This window comes from Pseudorca crassidens, chromosome 3 (assembly GCF_039906515.1).
Source record: "Pseudorca crassidens isolate mPseCra1 chromosome 3, mPseCra1.hap1, whole genome shotgun sequence".
NCBI lineage: Eukaryota > Metazoa > Chordata > Mammalia > Artiodactyla > Delphinidae > Pseudorca > Pseudorca crassidens.
The window spans coordinates 52,802,425-52,822,637 of NC_090298.1; the positions used below are offsets into that span (position 1 = coordinate 52,802,425).

Below are 20,213 nucleotides of genomic sequence, written 5' to 3' on the forward strand. Positions count from 1 at the left end.
GACTGTATCCGGTGGTGTGTTTTGGGGTGTCTGTGAACTTCTGATTTTAGGCAGCCTCTCTGCTAATGAGTGGGGTTGTGTTCCTGTCTTGCTAGTTGTTTTGCATAGGATGTCCAGAACTGGAGTTTGCTTGTAGTTAAGTGGAGCTGGGTCTTAGCGTTGAGACAGAGATCTCTGGGAGAGCTCTCACCGATTGATGGTGCATAGGGCTGGGAGGTGAAAGTGGTCCAGTGTCCTGAGCACGGCGCTCCCATCTCAGAGGCTCAGGCCTGATACCTGGTCAGAGCACCCTGTCAGCCACATGGCCTGGTATGTGCGGAGTCTCTTGTCTTTTGGGAAGTGTGAGGTGTTCTGCCAGCGTTTGGTAGGTGTTCTGTAGGAGTTGTTCCACATGTAAATTTATTTTTTATGTATTTGTGGGTAGGAAGGTGATCTCCAGGGTTTATTCCTCCACCGTCTGGAAGGTCCTGATCTGTAAATGGTTTTTAATTTAACATCTAATCATTTGAATTGGGCTTTCTAAAAATTTTATTTTGGGTATGTTTTGGTATATTTTAAGATTAATTCCTGGATCATCATCTCTTTTCCCCCCTGCTCAGAAAGTATTGTCTTGCTATCTTGAAACTTTTTAGGTTTTATTTATCAAGAAGAGAAAGTTTTTATTATTTAATTTGTTGCTGTGAGGGGAAATGATTCCTTTCAATTCAGCTGTAGATATGGTTTTTTTGTTTTTTGTTTTTGCGGTACGCGGGCCTCTCACTGTTGTGGCCTCTCCCGTTGCGGAGCACAGACTCCGGACGCGCAGGCTCAGCGGCCATGGCTCACAGACCTAGCCGCTCCGCGGCACGTGGGATCCTCCCGGACTGGGGCACGAACCCGCGTCCCCTGCATCGGCAGGCGGACTCTCAACCACTGCGCCACCAGGGAAGACCAAGATATGTATTTTTAGAAAGCTTAATTCATGAAGAATAATTTTAGGTAGAAAACAGGGGAAAGGTGGCCCGTGATTTGGCTCCTAGCTACCTCTCTGACCTTTTTTTTCCTGCTTGTTTTCCTGGCTCCCCTCTATTTCAGTCTTATTGGCTTTGTTGATTTTTGGATATGCCAAACATATTTCTGTCTCAGGGGTGTTGTACTTATTTATCCTCTGCCTAGAACATTTGTTTTCCAGGCATTGAAAAGTTTTACTCTTTCATAAGAGTGAAACCTTTCATGAGGTTTCTTTCTATTTAAAAATCACATCTCCAGGGAGGCCAAGGTTTCTATGTCAGAAGGCAAAAGTTTTATATCGGGAGTCAGGTCATCTTTACCCCCTCAAACACTGAAAGGGCAACTTAAGTATTTAGGTCCTTTAGACCAGGGCTAGAAAATAGGCTAATCTAAAGAAGGGTAGTTGTATTGTTATAGTGCAGCCACATCCAGTAGAACTTTGTGCTATGATGGAGATGTCTGTATCTCTGCTATCTAGTGTAGAAGCCACTAGCAACATGTGGCTCTTGAGCACTTGGAATGTGGCTAGTGTGACTGAGGCACTGAATTTTAATTAAAATTCAAATAGCCATATGTGATTGGTGATTACCATGTTAAATGACACAAGTGTCGAAGAATGGTACAGTGCAAAGAAGAGAGGGAGAGAGAGAGAGACAGGAAAAGTTTCTAAAAACAGGACTGAATGATCTTTAAATTTGAGAAACAAAGGAGTTGGATTAGATGATTTGGAAAGGCCCATTAGAGACCTGTAATTGTATGTCCCAGTGAAGAAATGTGTAGGTCAAAGGGATTGACAGCTGGGAATACTAGGAAAGGCCTGTTTTAAATCCATGCAAAACCGACAATAAGACTCATATTTGTGATTTAGCTTAATTGTATATAATAATTCTCTTGCACAGTAGAAAAAAATTTAAGGTATGACCCTCAATCATCTGTGAATGTTAGACTATCAAAGACATGGGAGGGGAAAAAGGAGTGTGATTAGACGCAACATGTGGAGGGAGGCTAGGCCATTCACCTGTTTTGAACTAAGGTATTTTCTATAACATTATGGTAACTTGAAATGGTGACAGCAAAAAATATAAGATCTGTTAGTAGCAAGATACCACAGATTGTAATAAATACTATGAAGGAAAAAAACCAGAGTGGTGTAGTAGAGAGTAAATGAGGCTCTACGTAAGGTGAGGGAAAGCCTCCTGGAGAGGGTGATTGACCTGGCGGTTGAAGGATTCAGCCAGCAGAAGCTAGGGGAAGAGCTTTCTAGGGCCGAAGGAATGCCAAGTGAGAAACCGTAAAGTGAGAAAAACTTGTGTGTTCCAGGTGCAGAATGGTTGTGAAGGCAGGGTGGCGGGGTCGGGGGGCAGCAGGGTAGTAGGTGTTTTGAGATTGGAGGGATAGATAGGGCACTGATGATGTAGGGCTATTTAGGCCACAGAAGGAAGTTTGAATTTTATTCTAAAGGGTTTTAAGCGGGGGTAAAACTTGATTTGACATGTTTTGAAACGATCACACATGGGTTGCTATGGTAAGCATAAGTGATACTTATTTCATAAACTAGTATTTTCACCTTTAGGAAGTGTTATTACTTAACATTTGTTAAATTTTAGTAGCTTTGCAACAATATAACAGTATATAGTCAGTTAACTTATTGACTTAAATTGCAAAAGTGGAAATGAAAGTTGCAGTTTTTTTTTTCCTTGAAAAGTCTTGTGAATTCTGCAAAATTTTTCATTTTCAAATTCTGAGATCTATCTTTTCAGTTTAAATTCACATTAAAAATGTGTTTCTTAATGCTTGAACTAAAAACTGATTTTAGTAATGTTACGAAAGATCATTCAAAGGTTTTTATCTTTTTCCTACCGTAGTATAAGTAAGGGTTTAATATTTTAGGTTTCTTTTCTTAGGTAAACTTTGTCCCTGCTTTAATTTTAGTCTGTGCATGGTGGTACCCTGGTTTTACCACGTGTTAGCTGAGTATCTTTGGGAAAATTATTTTCTGTAAGACTTTGCCTTTATCTGTGAAATTGGTGTAATAGTAATATCTATCTCTTAGGGCTGTTCTGAGAATTGAGTTAATAACCTAGCAAAAATTAGGTGCTTTGATTATTGTTAAGTATTAGGAATTCACAGTGTTGTTGAATGCCCGAGGTACAGTTGATTCTCATTATTTGTGAATTCTGTATTTGTGAATTCACATACTAGCTAAAATTTATTTGAAATCTCAAAATCGGTACTTGTGGTGCTTTTGTGGTTATTCATCAACACAAATAGAATGAGGAGAAAGTTGAGTTGCTTGATACGTTCATTCCCAGATGAGTTCAAACAGAGCAACGCTCTGCCTTCTTATTTCAGCTCTAATGGTGTAAATAACTTTTTTGTGTGTGGTGTGTCGAGTGTCATGTTTTTTGCATTTTTATGCTTTATGTTGGTCATTTTGCTCTTTAAATTGGCCCCCAGCATAGTGCTAAAGTTTTGTCTAGTGTTCGTAAGTGTTGGAAGCCTGTGATGTACCTTACAGAGAAAATTCTTATGTAAGATAAGGTTCATTCAGGCATGAGTTGATCATGCTGCTGGTCATGAGTTTAATGTTAATGAATCAATAATATATACTAACTAAGGTATTTTTAAACAGAAGCACACATAAAACAAGGTCATATATTTATCACTTGATGAAAGTGTTATGACCAGAGGCTCATAAGAACCTAGCCCTGTGTTTTTTTCCCTAGGAGCAGCGATTTCAGTATTTAATAATTCAGTCTTCATGGCAAACTTTATTGGACATAAGTACTACAGATAATGAGAATGGACTGTTTGTTTTTAGTGTCAAGTTTAGAAGTAATTAAAATACCCAGATAGTTAAGAAATATGTTGTATTTCTAATTACATTGAAAACTACTGTGACCTTACTCTGAATAATTCAGATATATACCTGGCTTAAATTAGGAGTCCCTAGTCTCTTCCCATTCTTACTGAGTTGATCAATATTCTTCAAGATTAGAGAATGGTAATTTTTGACACTAATAGAAAATATCTGCTCTGTTTTTTTTTTAATTTTTTTATAGCTGGGTGTTTCCCTTAGCAGTTTGGGAGCTATACCAGCAGCAGCACTAGACCCCAATATTGCAACACTTGGAGAGATACCACAGCCACCACTTATGGGAAATGTGGATCCTTCCAAAATTGATGAAATTAGGAGAACAGTCTATGTTGGCAATTTGAATTCCCAGGTAACTAATATAAGAAGAAATTGAGTGGTGGGACCTCTTATTCCTTTCCCTTTATTAAAAATCGTATCAATTGATAAAGTAGTATTTACCTGAATTTTTTTAAAGAAGAATATACTTTATTAAAGTGTTACTTTGTTTCTTCAGACAACAACAGCTGATCAGCTACTTGAATTTTTTAAACAAGTTGGAGAAGTGAAGTTTGTGCGGATGGCAGGTGATGAGACTCAGCCAACTCGGTTTGCTTTTGTGGAATTTGCAGACCAAAATTCTGTACCAAGGGCCCTTGCTTTTAATGGAGTTATGTTTGGAGACAGGCCACTGAAGTAAGAAACACTAAACAAAGAAATTTTAATGATTTTGAAAAAATTTTGTGGTTTTGATGTAATGCAGTTTTTTTTTTTCTTTTTAATAGTAATTGGCAATTTGTGGAAAGGAAGACTTTGTGTTAAGTATAAATGAAACACATGAGATATTTACCATTTTAGCCTTTAAATTAAAGTTACATTTGAAGACATCTTATTTTCTATTTCATAAGGTCTAATTTAAAGTTAACATTTTTATACCGTACATATTGATTGTAGGTCTTTTTCCATAAGCTTTAACAAGTTAGGTTGGTTTTGCATTATTACACTAGACTAATGGGCAGTTTAACATATGGGTAGAACTTACAGTAATATAGTAATAAGAATTTTGGTAAATCCAAAATTTCAGGAAGAATGTACCCAGAAATGTTTTATATTATACATTTTAAAGTTTGCTCATGTCCTTGTTTGCAAAATGAAAAGTTGATGTAGCCTTTCAGGTACTCAAGACCAGAAATTCTATTTCATGCACATTATCGAGGCACCAATTTTATCTGAATTCTGTAGATAATTGCCTTAATTATATAGTTTGATCAGGAGTCTGCTATTAAGGGATAAGAAACTGTTCTTAGTGAATGCTGTGTTTTCACCATGGTAAAGGGAGACACACCAAATTCATTTATGTGCATCAGAGAAACCACTGTTACCCATAAAGGAAGAGTTTTATCAGATTCCTCCCATATTTGAAACTGTATGACGAGGCCATGGTCCAGGGTGGATTAAAATGGTGCACATGATGTATAGGTTCCCTTTCATCCTCCCAGGGTGCAGAGGTTATCAACAAAATTTTATAATCTTAGAAGTGATTCATTTTAATATTGGTGTCACCATTTTAATTTATTATAACTCTAAGCTGTGAGGAGAAGCGGTTGTCCTGGCCTATTTAGGTTGTTAAAGAAGTTAGCTAGGGTTCAGTTTTTCCCTTGCTTTTTGCCTTTGTTAGCAAGAGATGATGGCAGATGGGAATGAGATAAATCATGGTTTTGAGGTTGGTTTTGGTTATTCTGTATTTAGCTATATTATTCTAAATGTGCTTTTGAGATGTCCTCAGATTTGTAAATATCTGTATCATATAAACAATTAGTTGTTTCATGTTTTGTAAAATATGGTGTGTATTTGTGATATGCTAATATTTTTAATTTAGAATAAATCACTCCAACAATGCAATAGTAAAACCCCCTGAGATGACACCTCAGGCTGCAGCTAAGGAGTTAGAAGAAGTAATGAAGCGAGTGCGAGAGGCTCAGTCCTTTATCTCAGCAGCTATCGAACCAGGTAAGGCCATAGCGTTGTTACATAGGTCATAGTTGAAGATCATAGAATCTTAGAACTGGAAGGAATTTAGAAATTATCTGTTCAGTCCCTTCATTTTACAAACAAGAAGACTGAAACTCAAGAAAGAGTAAGTGACTTAACTAGTGTTAAAGGTTGAAGAACTATTTAGCACAAATATCTTTTTCCATGATACTGAATTGAGGTACATTAGCTTGAGTTAATCACTTCTTTATATTTTAATAGCAAAATCAGTATGCAGAACTGATTTGCTTAAAGCAAAGTGTAAATATTATTGTGAGGCTAAAGACAAGAATAAATATATTTTAAATGTTATGATTAAGCAGATTCACTTTTCCTTCAAAGTTTTAATTTTAAAAATAGAAAAGAGAGCCCATGAGTTAGGAAAACTACAGAGTCTGTTTTAGCATGGTAAAGGAACACCCTTTCAAACTTTTGTGTTGCTAACTAAAATTAGAAATCCAACCTAAAAATGTCTAGATGGTTTTTTACATTTGAGCAAATTTTCTAAATTAGAATTTAAGCTTCAATTCTAGGAAAATAAATGGAAAAAGGATTTAAAATCACTGTCATAGGAATTACAGACATGTTATAATCGTACATTATGGCAGCAACAAAATACTACGAACAGCTGTTTATAATCATCTGGTTTATATGTACTGCTGCAGGGTGGCTGCACTCAACGAGTTTATGCAATGACTTTCTTGGATGTTTCTGAAGGATAATTGCACAGGAGGAGGATGTACAGAGAGTAGGCCCCTTGCACTATATGTGGTACATTCCACTTGTGCCTGATTATTAACTGGGATCTTTAATTGTTCTGAGCTTACACTGCAAAGTGGTTTTTTCCTCCCAGAGTCTGGAAAGAACAATGAAAGAAAAGGCGGTCGATCTCGTTCCCACACTCGTTCAAAATCCAGGTCTAGCTCAAAATCCCGTTCTAGAAGGAAAAGATCACAGTCAAAACACAGGTGAGAATTTCTACTGTCATATTTAAATTTTTTCTGTTTTGTATTTACAGTGGTTAAGATTTTCTGAGTTTTTGTCCAAGTATCAGAGTGTAGAAATTTCACTGGTGTTCACCAGGGAGTATGGTTACCATTAGATATTGCTTTAATTGTAATGCTAAAGAATGAAGTTTTATGTAATTAATATATAATTTCAACTAATTTTTAGTTTTAGAAGTTGGTTTTCTATCTTAAGATGTTCTATTCCTGATTTTTCTAAGAGTAAACTAGTCTCTATACAGAACTGGCAGAAATTTTTCATTCTTCATAAAGGGAACATCTGATGCTGAAAATATTGCTGAAGTTGTTGCAGCTTTTTTGTTTTTTTCTTCCCCCACTTTCCTCAAGGTCTGGGGCGCACCACCCCAGATCTTGATTTCAAGTAGTTACCCTTCTCCAATACTGTGCGTCAAGTGGGGTACTTTAAGTCTTTGTACTCTTGGTGATAAGAGCCTCTTCCACCCACTTTGGGACCTGAAACATAGGAGTAACTTGCAGCTTTAATTGCAACTGTTGTGCTTAAGCTCTATTTCTGTTTTGTTTATCTTATTTTTGAGCGTGGCTTTGTCATTTTGAAGTTCTTTTAAAATCTTTTGTGTTTGGTGCAAAGGGGATCTCAAGATATAAACTTGCAACACCATCTTGATTGGAAGTAACCTAAGAGTCATGTCTAAAATAAGTTTTATTGTCTTCTTTAAGATGTGGAGGGGGCTGTTACTGCAATGTGAACATGTATGCAGTGGATCCTAATTGCATGTTACATGTGCATACATACGCGTACTCTCTAAAGAGAAGAGGCAGAGAAAAGTGTGTGTGCGTGTGAGTGTGCATGTTTGTTGGGAGTATTAGAGAAGGAGGAGGATTTGAGGGGAGGGAAAAAAGGAACCAGTATGCCCTATGTTGAACCTCACTAGCAAGCTCAGTTTTGTCTTGATTTTCTGTGCTAATCAAGGAGATTGAGGTAATGAGATAGGAAAATACGATCTTCTTTTTTTTAATTTATTTTTTATTGAAGTATACTTGAATTACAATGTTGTACAGCAGAGTGACTCAGTTATACATATATATATGTTCTTTTTCATATTCTTTTCCATTATGGTTTATCACAGGATACTGAATGTAGTTCCCTGTGCTATACAGTAGGACCTTGTTGTTTATCCATTCTATGCATACCAGTTTGCATCTGCTAATCCCAAACTCTCACGTCTCCCCTCTCCCATCCCCCTCCCCCTTGGCAACCAGCAGTCTATTCTCTATGTCCCTGATTTTGTTTCTGTTTCATAGATAGGTTCATTTGTATCATATTTTAGATTCCACATGGGATATCATATGGTATTCGTCATCTCTTTCTGACTGACTTCACTTAGTATGATAATCCCTAGTTGCAGATATTCTTAATTAGACTCTAGCAAACTATACTTCAGCTCTCTACTTGTGTATATGTCTCTACTATTACTTGCAGAATTCCTTTTGGAATATGGTTTTAATCTCTCTCTCTATCCAAGGCCTTACAGTAAGGCAAATTCATGTCCAAGAGAAGGAAGTTGTTTCATGTACAAGGAATAAGACAGTGTAGCAAAGCCAGAACTGGAGAAGGAAAGTGGTGTAGAATCAGTGGTACTAGATTATGGATATTTCTATAGGTCAACAGGGTGGTGAAGGTAAAGGAGATCAAGAAAATACAGAATTGAGCTGAAGAATAATAACTTTTCTGAGGAAGAAAAAGAGCAATGACTTAAATCTTACTTTGTGTTATAAGAGCCATGCTCCAAATCTAATACCTTAGTGGTTTTCTAAGGCAGAAAAAAAGCAAAATTTGATTATTAACATTTTTTCCTTGATAATTTCTGTGACGCTTTCTCTGTTGGGACAAATAATTTAACTAAGGTTTTTACTCTTATCGTTTTCAGTATATTGGGATATTTTCCCTTTCCAAGGGTTAGTGGAGGAAGGGTTATTCTGTCTAAAATGAAATTTGTTAATTATTCTTATTCATGGGAGTGATTTCATGGAGGTCTATCTAATTATGTAGCATTAGAAATTAATTGTTCTTGGCTGGCGCGCACACCCAAACACGCCCATACACACAGGCACACCTCGTTTTATTTTACTCTGCTTTATTGTGCTTCACAGATACTGTGGTTTTTTAACAAATTGAAAGTTTGTGGCAGCCCTGCATTGTCAGATGACAATTAGCATTTTTTAGCAATAAAGTATTTTTAATTAAGGTATGTACATTTTTTTAAGACATAATGCTGTTGCACACTTAATACACTAGAGTATAGAGTAAATATAAATTGTATATGCATTGGGAAGCCAAAAAATTCCTGACTCGCTTTATCGTGATACTCCCTTTTTTGCGGTGGTCTGGAACCAAACCCACAATAACTCTGAGGTATGCCTGTATGTCTTTTTTGTCAGCATATACTGTTTTTATACATGTTGTATATAAACACAAGAAGCCTTTACTAAGGTCATAAAGAAATAAAAAAGAGGATGAGTTTTGTTGAAAAGAAAAGAAATTCCTCACCGAAAAACATTTGACTTATGGAACTCCCTCCCCCTCTCCACCGGTAGGGGATGGCAAGCATTTCTCGGTTTCCCCTCTTCTAGTGGGATTGGATACCCTCAGCTCTGGCTCTGACCCACTAGACCTAGCAGGAGTGTGGGTTGCAGGAGCCCTTGTTCTTGAAGCCCCACCTTCTTAGTGTTCTGATACTTCTAGAACTTTCCCCTGACTCTTTCCCTGTTCCTTCTTCTTTCTGTAGGAGGGAGGAAATAGTTATTTGTTACTATGACCTTGGCTAGAACTGGGAAGATGTGTTTCCACTCTGTCCAAATTTTTATATGTGTTTTTTTCATAGGGACAGTGTTAGAAAAGGTGGGTAGTAGTACTCTATTATATTTTAAAGTTAAGTAACCTTTACAGACCAGCATAGGAACTATAAGACATTTTTTAATATTTTAATGGGAAACAACTGACTTACAAATGAACTTTGATGCAACATAATGGTAAGTTGCTCTTTATTTACGATTTAACTTATAAATGCAATTTTGTACATCATGTTAAAATGACAGCTGCTAATGATAGCTCAAATCTTTATCTTTGGTTGGATTAGATTTGCTCTTGACTTGAAGCTTTTAGCTTTCCGAATAGAAAACTTGTAGGCAACTAGTGGGTGAGACAGACATGAAATATTTAATGTCAAAATTGAAATACAATAATTACTCTTGAGCAGTGACTTTCAAACTCTGAGGACCCACAGGATAAGGTGGGAATCCAAGTGGTCAGTGCTTTTTTATTATTAACTTTTATTTGTTATGGCTATGGTTAATTTTCTTAAAGGAGTTTATTTAATTAAGATTGGAAAGTGCTATTTGAAGCAAACAAAATTATTATTTATTGTTTTTAGCAAGGTTAACTAGAATAGAAATCTTAAGACTTATTAAGTACATAGAAGCAAAGGCCCTTTAAAACATTATTACCCTCATGTGGATGTCTGTAAATGGACTAAAAATGTTATAAGTTTTTAAGTTTTCCTCTGATAGCTACTACTTGACCCTTGTGTCTCTTAGGTTATTAGTGATAAAGGTTTCAACAAACTACGAATTATCTTCGTATATTAAAAATGAGGTATGAAGATAAGTGTATAATAGATGAGTGGTTCAGTTGAAAATTAGCTGTTGGAAAACAAATTTTGACTAACTGAAAAATGTGTTTTACGAACAAGAGCATTACTTAATTGAGGATTGTCTGGAGACTTCTGGTTTCACGGCATAGCACAAGCATTTAACTATATGTATTTCTTTTATAGATATTTGTTTTAACTTAATTCATGAAGATATAACTATCAAGATGAGTTTTAATTATATAAGGCATACTTGTAGATGTTCATTTGACCCCTTGGAATAAATAGAGATATAATTTAAAGTTTTCATTTATGTTAATTGTTAATAATGATGATGATGCAGATGTTGAGATAGGATTTTTTTTTTTTTTTTTTTTTTGCGGTATGCGGGCCTCTCACTGCTGTGGACTCTCCCACCGCAGAGCACAGGCTCTGGACGCACAGGCCCAGCGGCCATGGCTCACGGGCCCAACCGCTCCGTGGCATGTGGGATACTCCCAGACCGGGGCACAAACCTGCGTCCCCTGCATCGGCAGGCGGACTCTCAACCACTGTGCCACCAGGGAAGCCCTGAGATAGAATTTTTAATCATTTACTCTGCACTCAAAACTGTTAGGCAGTTTTCCATATATCATCTGTTTTAATTCTCATGACAGTTCTAGGAGGTATAGGTATGATTCTTACTCCACTTTTTAGATGAAGAAACTCAGGCTCAGAGAGGTTGAGTGATTAGCCAGAGTTCTCACAGCTATTGTGTGGCAGAACTGAGTGTCAGGGCCAGATTGTTTAACTGCGAAGCCGTTGAGTCTCATCACTTTGTTGTTTAAGTTGTATGCCTTCAATTTGGTTACATTTAAATAAATAGTTCCTAGGATACCTCATTATGAAAAATGTCACATTATATAAGCTATTATTTCAGTTGGGAAAGGAGCCTAGAGAATTTCAGAATTTAAAAAAACAGTTATTTTTCCTCCAAGAATGCCAGTAATAAAGGTTTCTTTTAACAGCTTTGTTTAGGTAATAAAATCAAGGCTTTGCAAATTCAACATTTGATTATATTTAGCTTTAACTCACGAGTAAGATGTTTGGTTTCCTGTCACACTAGCACCATCATTAGTACTGTGCTTCCCTATGCATTCTTCTTAGTATGTGTTATGACAAATAGCACACAGTCATTTATAGAAACCATTGAACCATATAACCACTACTCCCTGTCAAAGATAAGTTATAGCCACAAGCAGTAATATTACATTCAAGTCAAGAGTTAAAGACAATTTTTGGTATGAAAATTTGGACCATGGGAGAAGTTGTCTGTTCTAATTGAGCCATGCAATATTTAGCAAAAGAAAGCCACGCCTGAAACTGTCAACTTAAGTCTGACATAGGAAATAGCTTAAATTCTTTTTCTGTTTCTGTCTTTGTGTTCTGGACAATGAAATGTCTGGTGAAGTTTTCAATAAATAAATTTATGTCAGATAATCTAATTTTGAAGCATTATGTAATAGAGAATTTAAAAATATTGATAAATACTGTCAGGATTGGTTTTAAAATTCTCTTATGTGAAAGATCTTAAATATTTATAAATTGAAATTCTAAGAATAAGTTTTGATATTCTAACAATTTGTTTTTCTTTAGGAGCAGATCCCATAATAGATCACGTTCAAGACAAAAAGATAGACGTAGATCTAAGAGCCCTCATAAAAAACGCTCTAAATCAAGGGAGAGGCGGAAGTCAAGGAGTCGTTCGCGTTCACGGTGAGTTTTTTGGACATTAAGGGTAGTTTTCTCATGACCTCATATGTTAAAAACCTGTTGTTTAAATTTTTAATGAAAGAAATTAAACTTTTTTCTGATTGTTTCAGTAATGAGTTAATATCGATTGTCATTGATTTGAATCTGATGGTTAGTATGACTCATGTGATTTCCAGACTAAATTCAGCCTGATAATTGTTTCATTTAGCAGCTTCATGTACACATAAATTATTTAGAAATTTATGTGTAATGTCTTACAGCTATTATACATTGTTTTGTGTTGATAATTGTTGAGGAAAGAGAATGAGGTCCTTGTTGGGGAGTAGAATTATTTTAGTTGTGAATTTATTTATTTACTTTTGTTTTTAAAGGGACAAAAGAAAAGACAACCGAGAAAAAATCAAGGAAAAGGAAAGAGTGAAAGAAAAAGATAGAGAAAAGGAAAGGGAAAAAGAGAGAGACAGGGAAAAGGAACGTGAAAAAGAAAAGGAACGGGGTAAAAACAAAGATAAAGACCGGGATAAAGAACGGGAAAAGGACCGAGATAAAGACAAGGAGAAGGACAGAGAGAGAGAGCGGGAAAAAGAGCATGAAAAGGAACGAGACAAAGAGAAGGAGAAGGAACAGGACAAAGAAAAGGAACGAGAAAAGGACAGATCCAAAGAGATAGATGAGAAAAGAAAGAAGGATAAAAAGTCCAGAACACCACCCAGAAGTTACAATGCATCAAGAAGATCTCGTAGTTCCAGCAGGTTTGATAATGCTTAAAGTTTTTACCAAAGGGCTTACTGATGACAAATGAAAACATAAATTTTAACTGGGGGGAAAAGATAATTGTGCACAAGTGGAATCAGTACAATAGTATCAGAACATTTCCCTCTGATAGCAGAGTAAACATTTCTCTAGCAGAGGGATTGCTACAGTATTGAATCTATGAGGAGGAAGAGAGAATATTGGCCAGAATTACTTGAAAAGTTAACTGTCCTTTGTAATCCACTATTTTAACCTGGCAGTGGTGTCAGTGGCTGCTGTTGCTGCTGCTTATTATTTTCTTGGAGGGTGGGATCGCAGGGGCAAGTTTTTTGTTTTTGTTATGTAGAGAAATTGACTTCTTAGGCGTCTATATTTCTTTGGAATGATGTGGTAAATTTTAATATATAAAATTATTTCTAAAGTTACAGTATTAGTCCTTTTCGTCATCTAAGTTCATTTTTACTCCTCTACTTTGTTGAATACATGACGTTTAAATTTTGGTTTTCATTTATTAATTTGTTGTTAAGGATTTGCTTTTTTCTTAGGACTGTTTATTAATAGGTACACTGCCACCAGGTGGCAGCAGGTTGCCATAGTAACATCAGCAAAATGAGGACCTTCCTTAATTCAAGATTATCTCAATCTACATCCATTGCTCCAGATGATATTGTGACTATAAATAAATGGAAGTTCCTAAGTTGTGTTAAACTATATCTTAAAAATACTTCAAAAATATATTTTTGCAAGTTTTAAAGATATTTTAAAATGTTTTTTCATAGAACATAATTTCTGAGACAATGGACTATATATTTCCTAAATTTTTTAACTTTGTGTTTTAACAGCTTATTCTTAATACTAGTCTTTGGCTAGTTAATAGAAGATAATTGCAAGCATTTATTGAATGCTTTACCATATGCCAGGTTTTATGTCTCAGCAGAGTTTTTCATGACTGATCTTATTTAATCTTCACAGTAAGCCTGTGAGAAGACTGTTATCATGGTTTTAAAACATGAGGAAACCAAACCAGAGGAAGTTTTCCATCTGCTCTGCACTTTAGTTAGAAGTATAGTAGTATAGTAGCTCTTCTCTCTTTAGAGATTGTTTAATTGAGGACTTTAACCATTACTTGGTACTGGCTTTTAAAAAACGCGTCAGAAGGGGCTTCCCTAGTGGCGCAGTGGTTGAGAGTCCACCTGCCGACGCAGGGGACGCCGGTTTGTGCCCCGGTCCAGGAAGATCCCACATGCCGCAGAGCGGCTGGGCCCGTGAGCCATGGCTGCTGAGCCTGTGCGTCCGGAGCCTGTGCTCCGCAATGGGAGAGGCCACAACAGTGAGAGGCCTGCGTACCGCAAAAAAAAAAAAAAAAAAAAGTGCGTCAGAAGTATATAGTTGAAAGCAACAATATATGTTAAAATGTGACTTCAAATCAGTAGGTCATTGTCATATTTCAGCACATTGAACCAAAACCTGAAGAAATTAACTCATTTGCTGTGGGTATCAGTTGAGCCTTGCAGACTGCATCTTTATTGCAGTTATTTTATTGGTTGTGTTTCACACATTCCTTTGTGTTTGTGTGATCGTTTAGATATTGCCCTTCACAACACCAAATAATATTTCGATTCCTTTTTAAAAAATTAATTTTTATTTTTTGCTGCTTTGGGTCTCCATTGCTACACGTGGGCTTTCTCTAGTTGTGGATAGTGGGGGCTACTCTTTGTTGCGGTGCGTGGACTTCTCATTGCAGTGGCTTCTCTTGTTGCAGAGTATGGGCTGTAGGTGAGCGGGCTTCAGTAGTTTTGGCACCACGGGCTTCAGTAGTTGTGGCATGTGGGCTCTAGAGTGCAGGCTCGGTAGTTGTGGCACGTAGGCGTAGTTGCCCTGCGGCATCTCTCCGGACCAGGGATCGAACCCGTGTCCCCTGCATTGGCAGGCGGATTCTTAACCGCTGCGCCACCAGGGAAGTCCCCTCGATTCCTTTTAAATTCAGTTGAATTTACTTTTTCTGATGACTTTGAAATGTTTATAATTTTTTCATGGGTCATTTTAAGTCACTTGATATTTAAGAAAGTGTAGATGTTCATATTCAGTTCTTAGGTCTTAGATAACCTCTGGGGCCTGGAGAATAAATGTTGACTAATGTTAATTCCTAAAGGTTCAGCAGTTTGGAATGTTTTATGCTTTCAGAAGAGCTTGCTGAAGAGTTACCATTTCTTATCTTTTAGCATTTTTCTTCCTTTAAGGTGCTCTGATTTGTTTAGTGAATGGGAAACCTCTTAACTGCCCAGAATAATAGTTTACTTAATGTTTTTATTTCCAACATTGTCTTCTGAGCTACATTTTTAAGGAAAAATTTTGATATTTAAAAACTTTTAATGCTTGGAATTACAATTAATAAGGATGAGACCATCAAAGGGAAGGAGAACATATTTACTGAGCACCTGCTGTGCACCAGACACTAGGCTTGGTATTTCACAGGTATTATCCTGATCCTCAAAACTACAAGGCTCAAGTTATTATCTCCATTTTTTAATTGGAAAAACTGAGACTCAGATAAAGTAATATGACCCCAGTCGTGCAGTTGGTAAGATGTGGAAATGAAATTTAAATGTAAGCCTAATCAACTCCAATTCTGCATACTAGAGCTGACAGCTTCTTTCTCGACTAACTGATATTCTAGCTTCCTGTCTGTCCAGCCTTAGCTCTCATTATCACTAACTGGTAATTATTAGATGTCCCTCTGTACATAGTGCTTCCTGAACATACAGGTAAAGAGTTACACTGTTGAAGATGGAGCCATTTTGTGTAAACTTAAAGTCTGTAATACACTGATATTCTCATGCTATGAAAAAAGTACTTCTGGTTCTTGTGTGGGATAGGGAGGTGCTGTTACAGAATGGCATTGATTAAATGGAATAACGTCATCTAATTTCCATATTAGGAAGTGTAATTTTGGGGTGACTTGGAAATAAAATTGGGTAAAGGAGGAGAGAACCTTAGGTAGAGTTGGAATTGATTTATTTGTGTTCTCAAAGTTCTTGAGCTCTTTTGGTAGTAACATCTACTGCGTATACCACATATGAGCATTATCTAGTTTTTTATTTTACAGATGAAAAATGTACACAAAATGTTTCATTAGCCTAGAATCAGCTTACTGAGGTGATAAGGAGAACTTGAATTCTAGAGGATTTGGTTGTTTCAGCTATGTGGCCACTAATTATCAGAGCTTCTTGTGAGATAGGTCATTGGCTACATTAATCATTTAATAAATGTACCCTTATACCTCGTCACCTGAATAATAGACATCTTGAAATTCATTGTTTCTAAGTTGACCACCCTTACAAATGAAGTAGTTTATTAGAGTATGCATCATTTGGTAATGTGTTAAGCAAAATAGTTTTTAATAATAATAAAACTGTTAATCTATTTAATAATTATTTTTGACTTTATCATATTTAAATCCCAGGTTTTAAGTAATTTCCTTACATCTAAGCAACTTGTGTGCTCAATTTTAAATGAATAGAACAACAATAATGAAATGGTAGGTTAAGGGGGTAAAAGCAATTTCTCTGTCAAATGAATTAATGTTTAGAGACATTCTACATACTTGGGTTTAAAAAGTTCACATTTTGGGGCTTCCCTGGTGGTGCAGTGGTTAAGAGTCCACCTGCCGATGCAGGGGACACGGGTTCGTGCCCCGGTCGGGGAAGATCCCACATGCCGCGGGGCGGCTGGACCCGTGAGCCATGGCCGCTGAGCCTGTGCGTCCGCAGACTGCTCTGCAACGAGAGAGGCCACAACAGTGAGAGGCCCGCGTACTGCAAAGAAAAAAAAAAAAACGTTCACATTTTGCAACCCCATTTACCTTTCACTTCTTGAAAAGGGCCTGTTACCTTGTTAAAAAATAATCCACAGTGGGGCAGCAAGGAGCTAGATGCATGACAAAGGATCTGATAAGCAACACATGCTTTAGGTGCTGAGGAAGAACATGTTTGACTTGAGAGAGAATGTGAAAGAAACATCCATTACTATTTTTTCTACTCAAGAAATCAGGTGAAAAGGAGGTCGTCTACCCTTTCTGATATGAAATCTTAGAAGATGTTTTCATTGGTCTGTAAAATTTACAGTTCATAATTTGACCTGTACTAGAATTAGATAACAGACCATTTTCATGAAAGACATTAGTTTAAACTGGCCTGTAAAGAATACTATTCACTTGAGAGCATTAAGGACCCTTTTGATTTTGTGTATTTGTATTATCTTTTATTTAAATTACTGTTTTTTAAAATGACATATTTTTGACTTCCAGGGAGAGGCGTAGGAGGAGGAGCAGGAGTTCTTCCAGATCACCAAGGACATCAAAAACCATAAAACGGAAATCTTCTAGGTCTCCATCCCCTAGGAGGTAGGTTGAAAGCATGTGCTAAAACTGAGGAGGAAGCAGGGGGAAAATTTTCTCTTTTCAGTCTATTTTTTTTAACTTTATATTTTGAATGAGTAATATGTAATGTCTTTACGTGGTTTAGAAATCCAGAGAGTATAAGAAGTTATATAATGATAGGTCTTAACTTCCACCCAAGTGTCCATCTACCCTGTTCCCACAAGTAATGACTTTATTAGTTTTTTTTGGTATATCCTTCCAGTTTTGTATATAGGTACAGATGAAAATATATAATTTTTATTTTCATCTTCTACAAAAGGTAAAACAAAATATACATAGTTGTACAATTTACTTTTGTCACTTAACTACCAGGAGAACTTTCTGTATTTATCAGAAAATACTGCTTCATTCCTTTTTACAACTTCATGAACTTCCATTATCTAGCAGTACCTGGTTTATGTAACCAGCCTGCAGTAGAATGGGTTTTCTTAATTTTCTTTTTATAAATTATATAAGTCTGTAATGAACAGCTTTGTACGTACATAATTTTGTAATGTGCAAGTATGCAGAGAAAATTTTCATAAATGGTATTTATTGTTGGGTCAGAGGGTGAGTGTGTTTGTAGTTTTGAGAGATTTCCTTCCCTTTTGTCCTTCATAAAGATTGGCAGCAGCTTGTACTTTAACCAGCTATGTATGAGAATGCCTGTTTCCCTATAGCTACTGCAGATTGCTACCAAAGTTGTGTATTTTTGTCCATCTGATAGATGAGAAGTGGTACCAGTATATAGTAATTTCCGTTGCATTTTTCTTAAGAGTGAAGGTGACCATCTCTTCATATATTTGAAGGCCATTTGTATTTCCTTTTCTGTGAGTTGTATACGTTGCCGATTTTTCATGGAGTCTGTTTTTGTGGGGGGGTTTTTTGGTTTATTTTTTCCTATTTCCAGGAGTTCTTTTTGTATTAGGGAGATTATTCTTTAGTGATTTGGTTTCAAGTATCATTCCTACTTTGTCATTTCTTCTTAGAAATTGTTTATGAGACTTGATTTTATAGAGATTTTTGATTTTTATATAGTTTAATTCCTCAAGTTTTTTCTTCTGTGACTTCTACATTATGAGTCTTAAAGGTAAAAAAATCTTTCCTATTCCAAGGTTATAATAAAATTCCCCCATTGCTGCTTCTTGTACTTCTATGCTTTTAATTTTTGCATTTACGTCTTTGATCCATTAGGAGTTTATCCTTGTTTGCCATATGGCACATTGATTCAATTTCATTTTATCTTTCTAAATGCTTCTTTGTTCTTCCAATATCATTATTAAAAACTCAATTTTCCTAACACTAATTTGATGTATTTCCTTTGTCATATACTAAATTTTTCTGTCTGTGTTGGAGTCTATTTCTGGGGCTTCTCTGCTGTTGGACTGGTTTGACTGATGATTTGTGTACCAGTAGTGCCCCATGCTTTTAATGATTCAGATTGTATAGCATTTTTAAATATTTACTAAGTCCCGTTCTTCCCCATACTCCTCATTGCTCTTTTTATGAGCTTTCTTGACCATTCTTGTGTGTTTATTTTTCTGTTTGAACTTGAGTTAGTTGTCTAGGCTCTAGAAATAAAACCTACTGATAATTTGTATTATAGTTGCATTACATTTATTAATTAGGGAAATTGATGAATAGATTATTAAAAAATAAAGCTTTACAAAGGTGAGTCTTTCTGTCCAGGAACATGGATGGCCTACTTATTCAGGCCATCCTTAGTGTTTTTTTATGAATGTTTCAATGTTTATTTCATACAGATTTTATGCATTTTCAGTTTATTTTTAGGTATGTTTTACTTCTTTGTTCTTGTAAATGAGGTCTTTTCTTTCATTATGTCATGTAATTGGAGCTTGTGTTTGTACATAGGAAGGATATTGATTTCTGTATGTATATATTTTCATCCCACTATCTTACTGATGGGTCCTAAGTTTTCAGTTGGTTTTCTGTGGTTTTCTAGGTATAGAAGAGAAACTTTTAAAAAGCTTTCCCCGGGTAGAAGGAGCATGTTTCCCAGCAGGGCTCTTTTGTTTATTTGTTTGTGGGTTATTATTTTTAGGTGAGAATAAAGGAAGGCATAGGATATTTAGGAGGTAGGCCAATTTTTTTTTTTTTTTTAATACTTCGCTCATGAAAGTGAAAACTTTTCTCAGTTGTGAACTCAAAATAGACAAAAAGGTGTATTTATATTTGCAAAGTGTCACTTCCTTCCCCATTCCTTTTACTTTAATCTGCATCCACCCTCTGTAAGTGATCAATTGTTTATCTTTCCTTGTGTTTCTTTTTGCAAAATTAAGCAGATACATGTATTTGAATTTCTCCTTTTCTTCACAAAAGACAGCATTCACTATCACTATATACACTGTGTGTGTGTGGGGGGGGTCAGTGACTATACATACCCAGCCCCACTTCCATCCTGAGTTATTTTTTATTTATTTTTATTTTTTTAATTTAATTTAATTTTTTTAAATAGATCTTTATCGGAGTATAATTGCTTCACAATACTGTGTTAGTTTCTGTTGCACAACAAAGCGAATCAGCCATATGCATACACATGTCCCAATATCCCCTCCCTCTTGAGCCTCCCTCCCATCCTCTCTATCCCACCCCTCTAGGTTATTGCAAAGCACCGAGCCAATCTCCCTTTGCTATGCTGCTGCTTCCCAGCAGCCAACTATTTTACATTTGGTAGTGTATATATGTTGATGCTACTCTCACTTCGCCCCAGCTGTGCCTTCCCACCCTATGTCCTCAAGTCCATTTTCTATGTCTACCTCTTT

General features: G+C 36.2%; 1 protein-coding gene across 9 annotated transcripts in view; it reads left to right on the forward strand.

Moving 5' to 3' along the window:
• Nucleotides 1-20,213, forward strand: part of SREK1 (splicing regulatory glutamic acid and lysine rich protein 1) — a 53,178-nt gene that overhangs the window by 20,162 nt on the left and 12,803 nt on the right. For 5 of the 9 annotated variants that reach the window (XM_067730847.1, XM_067730846.1, XM_067730849.1 and 2 more), the window contains 7 exons: nucleotides 4,053-4,217; nucleotides 4,362-4,540; nucleotides 5,724-5,854; nucleotides 6,729-6,843; nucleotides 12,144-12,263; nucleotides 12,632-13,012; nucleotides 17,320-17,415. In XM_067730847.1, coding sequence (XP_067586948.1) covers nucleotides 4,053-4,217; nucleotides 4,362-4,540; nucleotides 5,724-5,854; nucleotides 6,729-6,843; nucleotides 12,144-12,263; nucleotides 12,632-13,012; nucleotides 17,320-17,415 — 1,187 coding nt within the window. Of the gene's footprint in view, nucleotides 1-4,052; nucleotides 4,218-4,355; nucleotides 4,541-5,723; nucleotides 5,855-6,728; nucleotides 6,844-12,143; nucleotides 12,264-12,631; nucleotides 13,013-16,476; nucleotides 16,552-17,319; nucleotides 17,416-20,213 lie in introns of those variants that run through there. The other 4 variants (XM_067730848.1, XM_067730853.1, XR_010941975.1 and 1 more) reach the window with 3 other exon arrangements.